The sequence below is a fragment of the Micromys minutus genome, assembly GCF_963924665.1.
Source record: "Micromys minutus genome assembly, chromosome: 16".
Taxonomy (NCBI): domain Eukaryota; kingdom Metazoa; phylum Chordata; class Mammalia; order Rodentia; family Muridae; genus Micromys; species Micromys minutus.
Genome location: NC_137985.1, coordinates 50,380,079 through 50,396,791, shown reverse-complemented (window position 1 = coordinate 50,396,791; position 16,713 = coordinate 50,380,079). Strand labels below are relative to the sequence as shown.

Below are 16,713 nucleotides of genomic sequence, written 5' to 3'. Positions count from 1 at the left end.
CATGGTTAAATGATAATAGTGAGCATTAAAGATAATTTCTCAAAAGTACCTATGAATGTTTGTTTAACTCAGTAGAAGCAGTTTTTTTTCAAACTGTAATCTGTGAATCAATTAAGCAGCTTACATAAAGTCAAGATAAAAGTTTTCAAGAAAATTACTTCAGTTATATACATACATCTCCACACATGTATATTGAATTGTGACATAAAATACACTTCTTAATGTGATTTGAGATCATAAAATTTGAAAACCACACTGTATTATAAAGCTACTAAAGAAGCCCCAACTACTTTACAAAGGGCAAAAAAAAAAAAAAAAAGAAAAAGAAAAAGGAAAAGTCCTGCAGATACACTGTAATAAGGCGCAGCAATGCCTTACCTTCTTAGAACACTTGGCTGTGGTTTTCAGACAGCACTTCTTATGGCAAGCGTACTTACACACTGGAAAACAGGTTAAGCATACAGCAACATCAGTTTGCAAATCAATGGCAAGAACTTACCAAGTTCACAACTTCTTGTTTTTGGAGCTGACTCTGCCTTAAGGTAATTAAACACATTTTGTTCTATGCTAACCTCTGTTAAAGGAAATGTTGAAAACGTGCCTAACATTTTCAGTCAGTGTCAATGAACAAGCCCATGTCTCCCACCCACATACTCAAATTCCAACAGGTTACTTATCTATCTTTATAGTTTGATTCACAAATTTGTATGTATGCCCTCCCAAGTGCTCTAAAACCTGTTAAAGTTTCAGAAATCAAAACTAAGAATTAGAACTATGGGCAAAGGGATTAATGCCAAGAAATGCTTACTGAAATAAATTGAAATTGGCAGTACATTTAAAAAATAGGAAAGGGCTTATTTATTATCCCCAAAGGACCAGAATAGAACTCTTAGAAAAAATAATATAAGCAGAGTATTATAGTAGAGAACATAAGGTTAAAAAAATTCAGAGCAAAAATAATTTTTAGGCTTGGGAGGCAAAGGTAGGCAGATCTCTTGAGAGATTGAGGCCAGCCAGGGCTACATAAAGAAAGAAACCCTGTCTCAAAGACAAAACAAACAAACTTTACAAAATGCCCAGTAACAAGGCAGCCAGATAGATGGCTGGTGAGAAAAAACATTTGAATAGAGGGATGCTGAGATCAAGGCGAGTTCTGTCATTCTGTTATACCAGTTCTTGCAAACTAACAAAATCTTCTTTCTTCAACTTCTAGTCTTCTATGCTTTCAAAGCTATACCAAGTAACAGAGGCCTTGCTATAATAATGGCAGGACAGTCATAAAACAGTTCTATAAAGAAATCAATATAAATCTAGTTTGGCAAAAAAAAAAAAAAAAAAAAACCAAAAGCAAATTCTCTAAATCAGTGGTTCTCAACCCCTTGGGTATCACATATCCTGCTATCAAATATTCACATTATAATTCCTAACAGTAGCAAAATTACAGTTATGAAGTAGCAACAAAAACAATTTTTGTGGTAGGTGGTCACAGCTTTAGAAAAGTTTGAGAACCACTGCTTGGCCTAAAACCATAGTGTTTGAATTAGGTACATTTCAGATTATTTCCCAGTATCACTATTATTATACTCTTTAAGACCACTGATAAAAAAGTAAAAGGAAGTTCTTGCTTCATTCAAATTTGAATCTGAAATCTCCACAGGGTTATTACTTTACCATCTGATGGCACTATTTTGGGAAGCCTGAGGAATCCTAACACAGTGGAGACACACTGGTTGAAGTAGGTCACTAGAGGTGTGGGCATTTGAAGGTTATACCTGCCCCTAATGTGGATCAGAATCCCTGCTTTTTTGTTTGCCTCTACCACAGCCCACTGGTAATAAAAACTAAGAACTCTAAAGACATGAGCCAAAACAAATCTTTCTTTCCTTAAGTCATTTCTATCAGGCACTGTGGTCACCCCAGCACAAAATTAATACAGAGAACTGGAGTTGTTGTCATGAATAAACTTGACACATTCATTTTTAAGCCTTTGAAACTGATCTGGGAGAAGGCTATGGAAAAGTGTGAAATTTCAGGGTAAAAAAGCCCTAGTCCTAGAGTGCTGCAAACAGACCTTGATGGAATACTGTGGAAGGAGGCTGGGAAACTAGACTGCTAAGAAGAATGACAGTAGAGGGCCAGTCTCATATGCTTCACATGGGAACAATGACCCTACAGACAAGTGGACTAGAGGTCATTTATATTTTCTGGCAAAGAAAGTTATCTACATTGAACTAGGTTCTGAAAATCTGAGTGAGGCTGAATTAAAGGGCTAAGTAATGTAGTGGGAGAAATTTCAAGAGAACGTAACATTCAGGTTGTAGTGTGGTTATTGATGGCTACATTTAGCAAGTTTTATAATGACAAGGGACACATAGGTATGGACAAAAAGACCTTGGCATAAAACTACAATTCATTTAAAAGACTACATTAAAACAAGGGTATAAATCATAACTCACAAAGGGCCAACTAGCTAAGTGTTTTCCAAAATCCAGCCACTGAAGCACTACGAAGTACTGCAATTAGAGTTCCAGAGAGCTTAACTCTTATTCTAAGTGGGTTTTTGCAGACAAGTGAACACACTGAGGGCAATGAAAGCTTTTCCCTCAAAGATGTTTGATACTCACATTTGCAAACAGAGGCTCTGTCCATTATCCATATCAAGGAAGAACAGTATTCACAGTATGTAGGGATGCTGTACTGGGTGGCCTTAAAGATGTGACCATTGTGCTCTTCCACCTGAATGAAGAAAGTTCACTATTTATACTGTAGCCAATGAAGTAAATGCTTCCCTAACATAGTTGGTAAATAGGGAATCCTCCAACCTTTTGCTAAGACTTCACTAGGTAGCTATTCCAGGTAGAGCATGATGATCCTCCAAAATATAATGAAAATAAAATAATCTGTCCTAAATTTAACTAAAAATATTAACAGTATCAAAAACAATGCAACTCAATAAGCATGTGACAGCTATCTGTGACTCAGTTTACAAGGGACAGCAGCAGTTCTAAATTGTTTGTTCTTCACCTCCAGGAATGTTTTAGACTATTGACAGTCACCATAACCCCAAAAAGCTTCTATTTTCATGAATTATACATATTGCTATTTAGAAATTAAAGCTGAAAAAAATAAGCACATTAAGTATTAACATAAATAATAATTTTGTGTTTTTTCTTTCTTCTAATCAACTTTTTTGTTTACCATAAAAAAGAAAATGGTTTCATTGTGACATTATCAGTACAAAGATATCTTTGCTTATTTGTTTTAGACAGGGCCTCAGTATGTAGCCCTGGTTGACCTGGAAACCCCTGTGCAGACCAGGCTGACCTTGAACTCTGAGACCCACTTTTCTGTGTTTCCCAAGAACCTGGCACATCCCTGTTTCTGTCTCTTACTTTCTGTTCATCCCTCTTACTGCTTTCGCCACTGTCCTTCCACTGAACTCTGTCTCGCTCTCATGACACATACATCACCCTCTCTTGTTCCTCCCAACTCTGAACGTCATTCTCAAAGTTCACTTTTTACTTTCATGTTGTACATATATATTTACATATACAAACATTTAAATCTGTAGGCTACATCAAATAAAACCTGTGATACTAGTTTCAGACCCATTCACTTAGTATGACAGGCCCATCCACCTGATTACAAATGTCATTATTTTCAATCGTATAAAATATTTCATGATATGTATGTAGCATTTTCTTTAGCATTAGTCTGTCTGTTGAACATGTGACTTCATATCTTAAAATCGTGAATCATAATCATGGCTGGGCAAGTATCTCTGTGGTATGCCAGATTAAAGATTTTGATTATATACCCAAAAGAGGCGAAGACAGATTATATGGTGTAGTGATTTGAAAATGTATGGCTCTCATAGACTCATGTGTTTGAATGCTTGACCCATAAAAAAATGGCACTTATTAGGAGGTGAGGCCCTGTTGGAGGAAGTATGTCACTCTGGAAGCAGGCTTTGAAATTTCCTATGCTCAAGCTATGCCCAATGTGGTATATACAGTCTCTTTCTGCTGCCTGTGGATCCTTCTCCAACACCAGGTCTGCCTGCACATCACTGTTTCTTGCCATGAAGATAATGGACTAAACCTCTGAAACTAAGTCAGTCTCACTTAAGAGTTGCCATGGTCATGGTGTCTCTTTATAGCAATAAAACCTGAACTGGGATATAGCTCCTTTTGAGGAGCTACCATGCTGATTTCCATCATGGCTGTTTACAAGCAGTGAACAAGGGTCCTCCTCTTTGTACATATGCTCACTTAATGACAGCCATTCTGAATGGGCTGAAGTAGAATATCAAAGTACTTTTAATCTGTATTTCCCTGATGAATAAGGGTATTGAATGTTTTCTCTGTGTTAACCTATTTACTTCCCCCCGCCTTTTTTTGTTATTGTTGTTTTTGAGAAATTTCGGTTGACTATTAATTTGAAAATATCTTGCTTTGGTTTGTAATTTTTGAAATAATTTTGAAATAATTACTGAGTCTATCAGATGTATAGTTGGCATGTCTCCCTTTGTCTTCATTTATGATGTTTTCTTTGTGTTGTGTAGCTTTTTTATTTTGTGCAACTCCATTTTTAAATTCTTGGGATTATTTCCTGTGCTATGAGTCACTGTTAGAATGTCCTTCCCTATGCTTGTAATCTTGTAGTGTTTTACCTATGATTTCTTCTAGCAGCTTCATACTTTCAAATTTTATATGAAGGTCTTTGATCCATTTTGAATTGACCTCTGTTCGAGGCAACAGACATTATTATTGATAATTCTATTGACCTAACACACCTATTTCTGCATTGGCCCCATTTTATTTGGTTTCTGTGGCTCGGTAGCACAGTGTGAGCACAAGTGTTACAACTTCTCCAGTGTTGTTCTTTCTCCTCAGGATGGCTCTAGCTTCCAGCTGTTTTGTGCTTCCATTCAAATCTTACTCTTTTTTTTTTCCCCCTAGTTCTAAAAAATAAGTCATTAAATTTTGAAGTGAACTGCATTTACTGTGTAGACAGTCTTTGGTCGTATGGTCTTGTTTTCACAATATTACCGCCATCACTGCATAAGCATGGGAGTTCTATTTCCATGCTCTATCATCTTCCTCCTGGATAAGGTCTTTTTTGTTGTTGCCATTGTTTTGTTTGTTGGAGGGTTTTTTTTTTTTTTTTTTTTTTTTTTTTTTTTTTTTTTGGTAAACTAATATGAGTAAGATTTTTTTTTATTAGCAAGTTCATTACTGGTAATAAAAACAATTTTATGTTAATCCTTATCTTGTCATAATGCATGAAGTGTTTACAACATATAGCAAGGTTTTTTGGTAGTGGTTTTAGGGCTTTGTGAGTATAGGATAGTCTTGGGATAATCTGACTTTTTTATTAATTTGTACTCCTTTTATTTTTATCCCCTTGTTTTATTGCTCTAAGATTATGAATACGGTGTGGAATAAGATAGAGAATAGGCATGACTGTTTGTCTGGTTTTAGAAGAAATGCTTTCAGGGTTTTCCCTATTTAATACAATGTTGGTGCTCATGTATCATATAACTCATTTATTATGTTGAGGTACCTTCTGATTCGTTTAAGGTTTTATCATGAAGGGTTGTTGAACTCTGGCAAAGACCTTTTCTGTAGCTACTGATACAATCTAATCTGGGTCCTTAAATATATTTATGAGTTTTATTAGTTACTGATTTGCATATGTCAAACTATCCTTATATTCATTCATGGCACATGATCTTCTTACTAAGTTCTTGAATTCTGTTTTCAAGTGTTGTATTGAGAAGTTTTGTGTCAGTGTTCAAGAACGCCGACTGAGCTACACTTTCACTACTGTTGTGTCCGTATGTGGTTTTAGTGTCGGGGCAATACTAGTTCCAAAGATTTGATGATACTGAGTAGCGTGTCAATCTGCTCTTTAATTTTACTTTACTGAAAGACTTGTTTCTTGGTATCTGAGTAGTTATAGCTTACATTTTCCTGATGACTAAGGATGTTGATGCTTTTTAAAGTTTCTGCTGCTGAGAACTCTATGTCCAGAACATTTTTTGACTGGGATATTTGTTTTCTTGCAGCACAGGAACTTTTCGATTTTACAGGATTCTCTCGATTGTTGACCTTCTCTTTATGCAGAGTCCTTACACATGCCCACATCTTGAAGAGTTTTTTCTCAAAACATTTCAGACCTAATGCTAAGGTCTTTGCTTCATCTGGAGTTTTTTTGGTTTTGGTTTTTTGGGTTTTTTTTTTTTTTTTTGGATATTTTCTTTACTTACATTTCGAATGTTATCCCCTTTCCTAGTATGTCCTCTGGAATCCCCCTATCCCAGCCCCCCTCCCCCTGCCTCTATGAGAGTGTTCCCTCACCTACCCACCTACTCCCTCCCACCTCCCCACCCTGGCATTCCCCCACTCTGGGGCATTGAGCCTTCACAGGGCCAAGGACCTCTCCTCTCATTGATGCCCACTAAGCCATCCTCTGCTACTTATGTGGCTGGAGCCATGGGTCCCTCCATGTGTACTCTTCGGTTGATGGTTTAGTCTCTGGGAGCTCTGGGGTTTCTAGTTGGTTGATATTGTTGTTCTTCCTATGGAGATAAAAACCCTTCAGCTCCTTCAGTCCTTTTTTTAACGTCTCCAATGGGGACCCTGTCCTTAGTCCAATGGTTTGTTGAGAGCATCCGCCTCTGTATTTGTCAGGCTCTAGCAAAGCCTTTCAGGCTCCTGTCAACATGCACCTCTTGGCATGCACAATATTGTCTGGGTTTGGTGACTGTATATGGGATGAATCCCTGGGTGGAACAGTCTACGGATGACATTTCCTTCAGTTTTTGCTGTACTCTGTCTCTGTATTTCCTCCTGTGAATATTTTGTTCCCCCTTCTAAAAAGGACTGAAGCATTCTTTCTTTGGTCTTCCTTCTTCTTGAGCTTCATGTGGTCTGTGGACTATATCTTGGGTATTCCAAGCTTTTGGGTTAATATCCACTTATCAGCAAGTGCATACCACATGTGTTCTTTTGTTTAGTTCATAAAAAAAGTCAATTGTTTTTAATAGCTGAGTAGTACTCCATTGTATAAATGTACCAAATTTTCTGTACCCATTCCTCTGTTGAAGGACATCTGGGTTCTTTCCACCTTCTGGCTATTATAAATAAGGCTGCTATGAACATGGTGGAACATGTATCCTTGTTAAATGTTGGAGCAGCTTTTGGGTATATGTCCAGGAGCTACGGGTATATAGCTGGGTCTTCAGGTAGTACTATGTCCAATTTTCTGAGGAACCCCACCAGACTGATTCCCAGTGGTTGTACCAGCCTGCAATCTGACTAACAATGGAGGAGTATTCCTCTTTCTCCACATCCTTACCAGCACCTGCTGTCACCTGAGTTTTTGATCTTAGCCATTCTGACTGGTATGAGGTGGTATCTCAGGATTGTTTTGATTTGTATCTCCCTGATGACTAAGGATGTTGATCATTTCTTTAGGCGCTTTTCAGCCACTGGATGTTCTTTAGTTGAGAATTCTTTTTTTAGCTCTGTCCCCCATTTTTTAATAGGGTTATTTGATTCTCTGGAGTCTAACTTCTTGAGTTCTTTGTTTATACTGGATATTATTAGCCTCCTATCAGATGTAGGATTGGTAAAGATCTTTTCCTAATCTGTTGGTTTCCATATTGTCCTATCGACAGTGTCCTTTGCCTTACAGAAGCTTTGCAATTTTATAAGGTCCCATTTGTTGATTCATGATCTTAAGAGCATAAGCCATCGGTGTTATGTTCAGGAAATATTCCCCTTACCTATATGTTCGAGGTTCTTCCCCATTTTCTCAGTGTATGGGGTTTTTTGTAGAGGTCCTTGATCCACTTGGACTTGAGCTTTGTACATGGTTATAAAAATGGATCAATTTGCATTTTTAACTTTAAAAATACATGCTGACCTTCAGTTGAACCAGCACCATTTGTTGAAAATGCTGTCTTTTCCCCACTTTATCTGTCTTTTTAGCTCCTTTATCAAAGATTGAATGACCATAGGTATGTGGGTTCATTTCTGGGTTTTAATTCTATTCCATTCATCTACTTGCCTGTGTCTGTACCAATAGCATACAGTTTCTATCACAATTACTCTGTAATACTTCTTGAGATTGGAGATTGTGTTTCCCCTAGAAGTTCTTTTATTGTTGAATAGCTTTTGCTATCCTTGGTTTTTTGTTATTCCAAATAAATATACAAATTGCTCTTCCTAACTCTATGAAAAGTTGAGTTGTAATTTTAATGGGGACTGTACTGAATCTGTAGATTGCTTTTGGCATGATGGCCATTTTTACTATATTAATCCTTCAAATCCATGAGCATGGGAGATCTTTCTATCTTCTGAGATCTTCGATTTTATTTTTCAGAGACTTGAAGTTCTTGTCATACAGCTCTTTCACTTCCTTGGTTAGAGTCACATCAAGGTATTTTATATTGTTTGTGACTATTGTGAAGTGTGTTGTTTCCCTAATTTCTTTCTCAGCCTGTTTATCCTTTGAGTACAGGAAGGCTGATTTGTATGAGCTAATTTTTACGTCCAGCCACTTTGCTGAAGGTAAACATCAGGTTTAGGAGTTCATTTTTATGCAGAGAATATAGTTTCATTCTTTTCATGTAGAATACTACCTTTCTTAACACCATTCTAATATATTAAAGTTATAACTCATTAAGGAAAACAAAGTTAAAAATATGTAAATGCTCAACATCCCATCAATGAAGTACAAATGACTAGCAGATATATGAAAAACTGTTAAACATCATTAGACATGAGGGAAATACAAATTAAAATCACCATAAGGCTACACAACCAAAAGACTATAACAAAAAGATGCAAAGTAACACAGGGTGGTAAAAATGTTGAGATTAGAACTCTCTCCACATTATAGGTAGCATTTCTTACTTGGAAAACACATTAGCAGATTCTGAAATTTTAGCTAAAGTTAAAATCATATGACCCAAAATTATACCTTGAAGATTATTATACAAAATAGAAATTACAGCAGGTATCCATAAATCAACCCAAAATCTTATCAAACTGTAAATAGAATGTGAAGAAAAAGGTTAGGGCTACAACTCAGTGGTAGAATAATTACCTAGCCTAAGATCCTTAGCATAATCCCCTACGAAGTGATATTTCTACAATTCTAATTAACAGTAATTCTACTGAATACTCACTGTACCTGACCACTGATATAACATTATGGATAAATCTCAAGAACATTATGCTAAGAAACCATATGCAAAAACAAGGAATTGTACAATTCCAATTTTGTGAGATGCTCACAAAAAGTTAAGCTATAGAAGTAGTAAGCACTTTAGAAACAGTAATTTCCACCATTTTGAGAAATTCCATTTTAGAAAAGCACTATTCAAGGTACATGTTCATAAGATTTCAGGTCCATCTTTATTCTAACTTTCTTCAAGACATGTGAGCACGCCCTGTGGATCTGGATAACTTACTACTAAATGGCAATAAAAGATCTGCTTCAAGCCACTGAGCTGGAAAGTAGAATACCAATGGTGTAACTTACCAAATCAGTTTCCTTTTTCCTCCTTTTCTTTCTTTCTGTTTTAAGCACCTGGCAGGAGGTGAGGAGAAACATAAATTAAGATTACAAAGACTAACAAATTCTCTTCTTTGAAAATGTTTGAAGAGCTTCAACAGATAATAAAAAAGTTCTTTATTCTTCAAGAGGAACTGTGCAGAGCTGAAGTAAATTTAAAAAAATATTTTACATTTGGTAAAATGACTAACAAAGACAGAAGAATGAATGAACTTTTTAGAGGCTGATTTCTTTTTAAATGTCAGTTCTAAATGGACCACACATAATTAGACATTTTAATCATTATTCAATTGGTCAACTATAATAAATAAAGGATTGGTATATAAGGGGGCAATGTGGAGCAGAGCAGCTCAAACCCACTCTTTAACAACATCACTTTCGAAGCAGTAGCATAAATCTAGGAAGAATCATCTGCATAAGAACACAAGCCTGACACCTGCAACACAACCATTTCTAGAACTTGTTTACTTACAAGTGATTTGAAATGGTTTAAAATTTTAATTCATCAGATAGAGTAAGTAAATATAAAACAAAGCATAATCAACATTAAGATATTCCTGAACAAATAATAAAGTGTTACACCTGTTGTAATGAAAATATACATTGCTTAGACAGTTGTCTCTTTTAAAACACACACAGACACACCCACATTTTTGTTTAGATTTTTTTTTTTAGCTAGAATTTCTTTATATAAAACAGGATGTTTTTAATCACTCTATCCTCCTGTCTCAAGTCTCCAGAGTGATGGGATTAAAAGTGTGTACCACCACACTCAACTTAAAAGGATATAGTGTTTCCCAGGCTGGCCTCGAACCCACTGTGTTGCCAAGGATGAGCCTGAACTGATCATTCTGCTTCTATTTCCAGAATGCTGGGAAGATGGCGTGTATCACTGCATCTTATATGGTACTAGAGCTCAGATCTGGGCTATATGAATATTTGGCAAGCTCTCCAGCAATTGGGCTATGTTCCTAACTCCTAACCAACTACAATATATTTGATAGCTTTAAAGCAAGATTTAATTAAAAAATATCAAGTACAATTCTCAGCTCTAAATAAAATAGGGTCAGAAAGTGAAGGTTAATATTACTGATGTGCTCACTTTTCCTAAAAACTGATTCAAGAGAGATCTAATTTATAGGTTTTAGGTACATTTAACCTTTAACCATTATTTTTCAGAAGTCAATTTATACATTAATCTCAACTAAAACTGAAAGTATAATACTGAGGGCACACTATTATGTTTTAATTGTGAAGGACATGTTCAATGAAGCAAATTCTGAGAAAATACATGGCAGCCTTATGGACGGAGCTCAGAGGATCTGAAGTATGGAACTGGCATAGCCTCTGCTACTTTGCTGAGATACACTGTTTCAGTCACAGTCTAGGCTGGTGGTGAACAATGAATGACCCTACTACTAATACTAATTTTAAAAAATGTCTCCTAAACAGATTCCTTACAAAGAATTCATAATTTATTTAATACTTCTAGAAATCTAACCTATTTACCTTTGGGGCTGTGCTATCCAAAGTCTTGAATTCATTCATGTATTCATCTAAAAACACCTTAAAAGTGTTAACCCAAACTCTCACTGGAGATTCATTCCAATCAAGTTGCTCAAACCTCATGGTCTTTTCCAGAATCTGCTCAAATAGCGCATACAGATCTTTATAACGAATGCTTTTCCCATCATCCATCTAATGAGAAGAAAAAAAAAAAAAAAAAACTGGTAAGTTTTATGGAAACATTCTTTAAAGACCGAGTCAACTTGTAATGGGGAATATAGACTATGATCTTAATATAGCTTATAATGAGCCAAGTCAAGGCATTATCTAGCATTTGCAAAATCCCATCATAGGTAAGTGTAGGCAGGATAAATCTATTAAGTATTAGTATCTAAAGACATAACAGTTGAAGTGATATAATAGTTAAGTCATAAGAACTGTTCCATTGAGCCTGGTATTATAAAGATTGTACACCATTTTGCAAAGTATCTGCTAACATGGACTAAGCTTACCGCTAATGCAGATGAGTAAGAGCTGAAGATATTCTGCCGAAATTCTTTCAGGGCTTTTTTAAACACAACATCCACTAATGTATCCTTCTTGCTGTCTTCATTATCTAGGTCATTTATCTAGGGTCAGGCCACAAAAAAGTAATGTTATACTTAATTATTCATCAAAAAATTCAAATGCAATGGCTGAAATGTCTCTTAAGCAATGAGTATTCTAAAAGTACAAGCCATTGAGCATTACAGGACTTAAGAAAAAGACAGTACACTTAATTACATCTAAGTTCTCTTTTAACATTTGACTCTACAGTTCTGATGCCAGAACAGCCACAATTGTGCAATAAGCCTCACCTTCATATATGACACTTATGAGTCACAGATGAGGCTAAAACTTCAAATCCTGTCTCAGTTCTGAGTATCTTACTGTCTGAGCTTCTAATTAAAAAAAAAAAAAAAAAAACCCTACTGCTTGAATAACTAAAGTTTAGCCTCTTATTATAACAGCTCCTATAATAAACACTCTTTAGTCAAATCTCAGAGGCTAACTCAGCAAGCAACGTGTACCTTTTTCAGAAGAAACTCATCCATACTTTTTAAATCGTTGGCACTTGCTATGATTTGGACAGAGTCATGTTGCCAGTGCATGGAGTCCAAGGCCACACTGCTGATTTTCACACCTCTCTTGCGCTTTGCTTTTGGAGAAGGTTCCTTATTCTCTTTGAACTCTTTTTGACAACTCCCAGGCAGTTCTGGACTCAAAGGAGGCGTTGGGTGGTACTGAGTTAACTCTAAAAAGTAAAAAGATATACTTAGTAAACCTCAGTCCCAAAGATGAACAAGAAGAATAAGCAACAAACTAGCAATATTAAATGTTCATACAGTTGTAACTTTGTTATACTTGTATGAAGGAATGTCCAGTTATATCTAAATCTAACCAACTAACAAGGAGAATTTGATAATTACAATTTTTACTGTAGTTTACATCAGTGATCCTGTTGATAGTGAACAACTTCTTAGGGAGTCAAGTAGCTCACCTGGCTTGCTTTTGGTTTAATATTTTATTTAGGGTTTTATTTAAACTCCTTAAACTGTTTAAATTCTCATAGGATTTGTGGAGTAAACAAGAAGTACATACTAGAAAAAAAGTACCATGTTTTGTATTTGTTCACACTAGGGAATAAAACTCTATGCAAACCATTACAATCTAGAACAAAACTAGATTAGACTTGCAAAGCCCTGTCTGAAGCCTGAGGAGAATATTGGTATAAACTGACTTCATTTTAACTTATTAAGTAATTACTTCATTTTACAAAGTCATTATCCTTCTTAGAATGAAATAACGTTTTCAATAAGTTATAATTTCATTTTAGCATTAAAAACAAAGTCTGTCTTACTGAATTTTTATTCAAACATAAATAAAAGTCGTGATCCTAACTTTTATGAAGGTCCTTATATAATGACATCTGCTTAAAATGTATACTTTCAAGTAATGAACCTTATGACTATTTTTGGAAATTATATTAGAATATAATTACTGAAAACAATAAATTTAGAATGATCATTGTCAATTAGATAATTAATAAAATGAATACTTGAGTGATGCAATGGGGAAACTTAAGTTTTTCTAATCTCACAGTTAGATTAGGGTTAGATAACCACAGAATAATAATTATTATTATTATCATTATAATCATCATCATCATTATCTGTATCAGTTGGTCAGCTGACATGAACAAAGGCTCGAGGTTCAAAATGAGGGGTTAATTTCATCTCTACCATTCTTTCAAGTGCTAGTTGCCACATCTTAAAAGTAAAAAAAGAAAAATGGCTACCTTATGAAATGCAAGCCATTAATGTGCAGTAGATGTGACAGTTGATACTGTTAACTTGACAGGATCTAAAATCACTTTGGAGACAATCTCTAAAATGACTATTGAGATTAGGTTGAGTAGGAAGACCACTATCAAATTAAATACAGGCAGTTACCATTCCATGGGCTAGGGTCCAAGACTGCATTAAAAGGGAACCGGGCAGGTAATGTACACTACAGCAAAAAGCACCACACTTTTTTTTTGTATTTGTTCACATTACAGTTCCAAAACAGATTAGACGTACAAAGCCCTGAAACTATGAGCCAAAATTAAATTGCATTGATAAAATATTTTGCCATAGCAATGAGGAAGGTAAATACCTGATGTGTATTACAATGGCTAAGAATGGGGACTCTGCACCAAGCATGGTAGCTCATGCATACAGTCTCAGCACCCATGAAGCTGGGGCAGGATTGTCTCAAATTCAAGGCCAGACCCCAGTGGTGAAGGCTCCAGCGGGTGAGCCAGCCCTGACGGGGTGAGACAGAAGAGTTATCCCAGCCTCTCATAAACTGAAGCACTTGGAAGAGTGGGCCACATATCTTGAGCAGGATCTGGAGATGTGGGTGTGGCTGAGAACATGAGCAGGAGTGCTGACCCTGCCTCTTGATGATCACCGCATTGAGTGGACTAGCAAGAGCAATGCTGAAGAGCTAGCTCATCCTCGCAGTGTGGATAAGGAAGAGCCAACACCCTTACCAGCTCAGCCACCTACCAGGCCCAGAAGCAGGGCTCTTTGAGTTGGCCCATCTTAAAATCTGTATCATCTGGAAATGGATGGGATGTGTAAAAGGGCCAGTGTTGCAGAATCTCCATGACACAGAGCAACAACAGAGTAATCAGGAGTCTTGTTGATGATCAAATATTGATGGTGTCACAGAAGCCAGAGAACATGAATCAAAGCAATGACTCACTGCAGTAAACATTTGCAAGTAAAATGTGTGGACAGGGGATAAACTGTAGGATTCACTATGACACACAACACCATCCATGATGAGATACTGTCTATGCTTTGTTTACATGTTTTTATTTGGGAGGGTTGCAAGGGAAAACGAAGAATATGAGGGGATGGAGAGAGGAGCGAGACTGGGATGCATGATGTGAAACTCACAAAGAACCAATAAAAACTTAAAAAAAAAGAAAGGTCTACATAGTTCCAAGACAGCCAAAGCTACAGAGAGACCTTATCTTAAAACAAACCAAACAACAGTAACAAAAACCAATGTCAAGTCTGGAGTTTAAATGCCTGGACTCAAATCCAAATCTTAGATCTTCTGATTTCAATATCTATAAATAGATAATTTATTATACTTTGGTGTCTCACCTATAAACCATGAATAATAATCATACAAATACCATAAAAATGTTCTTGAAATCAATAGATTTAACATATATATAACATGTTTATCACAGTGTTTCTTAGCACTGAGTAATAAGCTAATGTTATGAACTACTGTGAATATTATAGATTTACCTTTACAATTTACAAAAAAGGCTGAAGTAAGTGGTTGTGCTTCACAGTTCTATGCCAGGTGTTCTTGGAGCATCTCATACAAGTGGAGTGTGCCTTGTTTTATTAGGGCAGCACTTACCAATACTAGTCCTATCTTATAAAAATATCATTCCAACAGGAATGTCTTTCTGAAGAAGAAAGGCACAGTACACTTTGAGAATGAGTAACAAATTATGAAACTCCACCCTTTGTCCATTTTTACCATCAGAAAATGGATGAGCAGGTGTCACATCTGAGCCAGCAAAGAGTGACGAGGCCTCCGACTGGGGAGCAGGTTTTACTCTAGTAGTCTTCTTCTCGCCTTGTTTCCCTTTGGCCCAGAATCTCATCTTCGCTCTCTGGGGTCTGTTTTTAAAACAAAATAAAGGCAAGATAGAAATCAGATGTCACAGTAATACTTTATATCCTCCTTTACATTTTTACATACTTTTAAAGCTTTATACACTTTTCATATGTAGTTATCTATTTTAACTTTGGTGTGTATTGGGGAGTACCCTGCTGGAGCCAAACTCCTAATTCATCTTGAATATAAAATACAGCACTCTGAAATTTTAAATCATTTGATAAAGCAGCCTCAAAGATTCTAGCTTAAGCTTACTGATGGCAAACTGCCATCTTTTTATTTTTATATCTCACATGTAACTTAGAATAAAGAAAACTTTGTTTATTGTTTTACACCACTTCCTACCCATTCTCTGCTTCCTGCTTGCTGTTTAAAGATGTAAGTAAGACCTTGGGCTGGAGAGATGGCTCAGCGGTTAAGAGCACTGACCGCTCTTCTAGAGGTCCTGAGTTCAAATCCCAGCAACCACATGGTGGCTCACAACCATCTGTAATGAGATCTGATGCCCACTTCTGCTGTGTCTGAAGACAGCTACAGTGTACTCACATACATGAAATAAATAAATCTTAAAAAAAAGATAAGAACTTTCCTGATCAAGCTGCCATGCCTCCTCTCCCTTCCATGATGGACTTGTATCCCTTTGGAACTGTAAGCCAACATAACCTTTTCCTTCCATAAACTGCCCCAATCACGGTGCCCTATTACAGCAGCAGGAAAGTAATGCAACACGGAGCTCTACCTTTGTTGCTCTTTTGTTATTTTGTTTTGAGACAACATCCCGGGCTGACTTTAAACTGTAGGTTCAGGCATGCCTTCATCTTTTGTCCATCCTATCTCTTCTTCAGGTAACTGGGATTAATAGTGACACCTGGCTGAGCAGTTTGCTACACTATCATGTTTCGTTTTAGTGATACATACAATTTCTTATTTCATGAAGATTAATTAAGTACATTAAAATAACAGCAGCTCAATAACCATGTACTACTTACGTATTCTAACTTTGCACTGGGGAAAGGGCATCACTAATTTGTATATTAATTTGTGAATGAACATACAGATTAAATTTGAAATTTTTCAATGCCTACTAGGTAACAAGTCTATGTCTTGTTCTAGATTTTAGTGAAATTGCTTTGAGTTTCTCTCCATTTAATTTGATGTTGGCCATCAGCTTGCCATAAATTGACTCTGTTATGTTTAGGTTATGTCCCTTGTATCCTAATCTCTCCAAGACTTTTATCATGAAGGGACGTTAAATTTTGTCACAAACTTTTTTAAGCATCTAATGAGATGATCGTGTGGTTTTACTCTTTCATTTGGCTTATATGCCTCTCTGTGATACAGCCTACCCAATCCTGATGGATGAGTTCTTGGATTCAGTTTGCAGGT

At 36.2% G+C, this 16,713-nt stretch overlaps 1 protein-coding gene across 1 annotated transcript in view; it reads right to left on the bottom strand.

The window, feature by feature from the left end:
• MYO9A (myosin IXA) overlaps nt 1-16,713 on the bottom strand; it is a 158,315-nt gene that overhangs the window by 24,180 nt on the left and 117,422 nt on the right. Inside the window, exons 29-35 of the mRNA XM_080929818.1 lie at nt 15,187-15,329; nt 12,165-12,388; nt 11,607-11,723; nt 11,098-11,286; nt 9,556-9,603; nt 2,625-2,736; nt 379-440 (exon numbers count right to left, since the gene is read on the bottom strand). Of these exons, the coding sequence (XP_080785944.1) occupies nt 379-440; nt 2,625-2,736; nt 9,556-9,603; nt 11,098-11,286; nt 11,607-11,723; nt 12,165-12,388; nt 15,187-15,329 (895 nt within the window). The remainder of the gene's footprint in view (nt 1-378; nt 441-2,624; nt 2,737-9,555; nt 9,604-11,097; nt 11,287-11,606; nt 11,724-12,164; nt 12,389-15,186; nt 15,330-16,713) is intronic.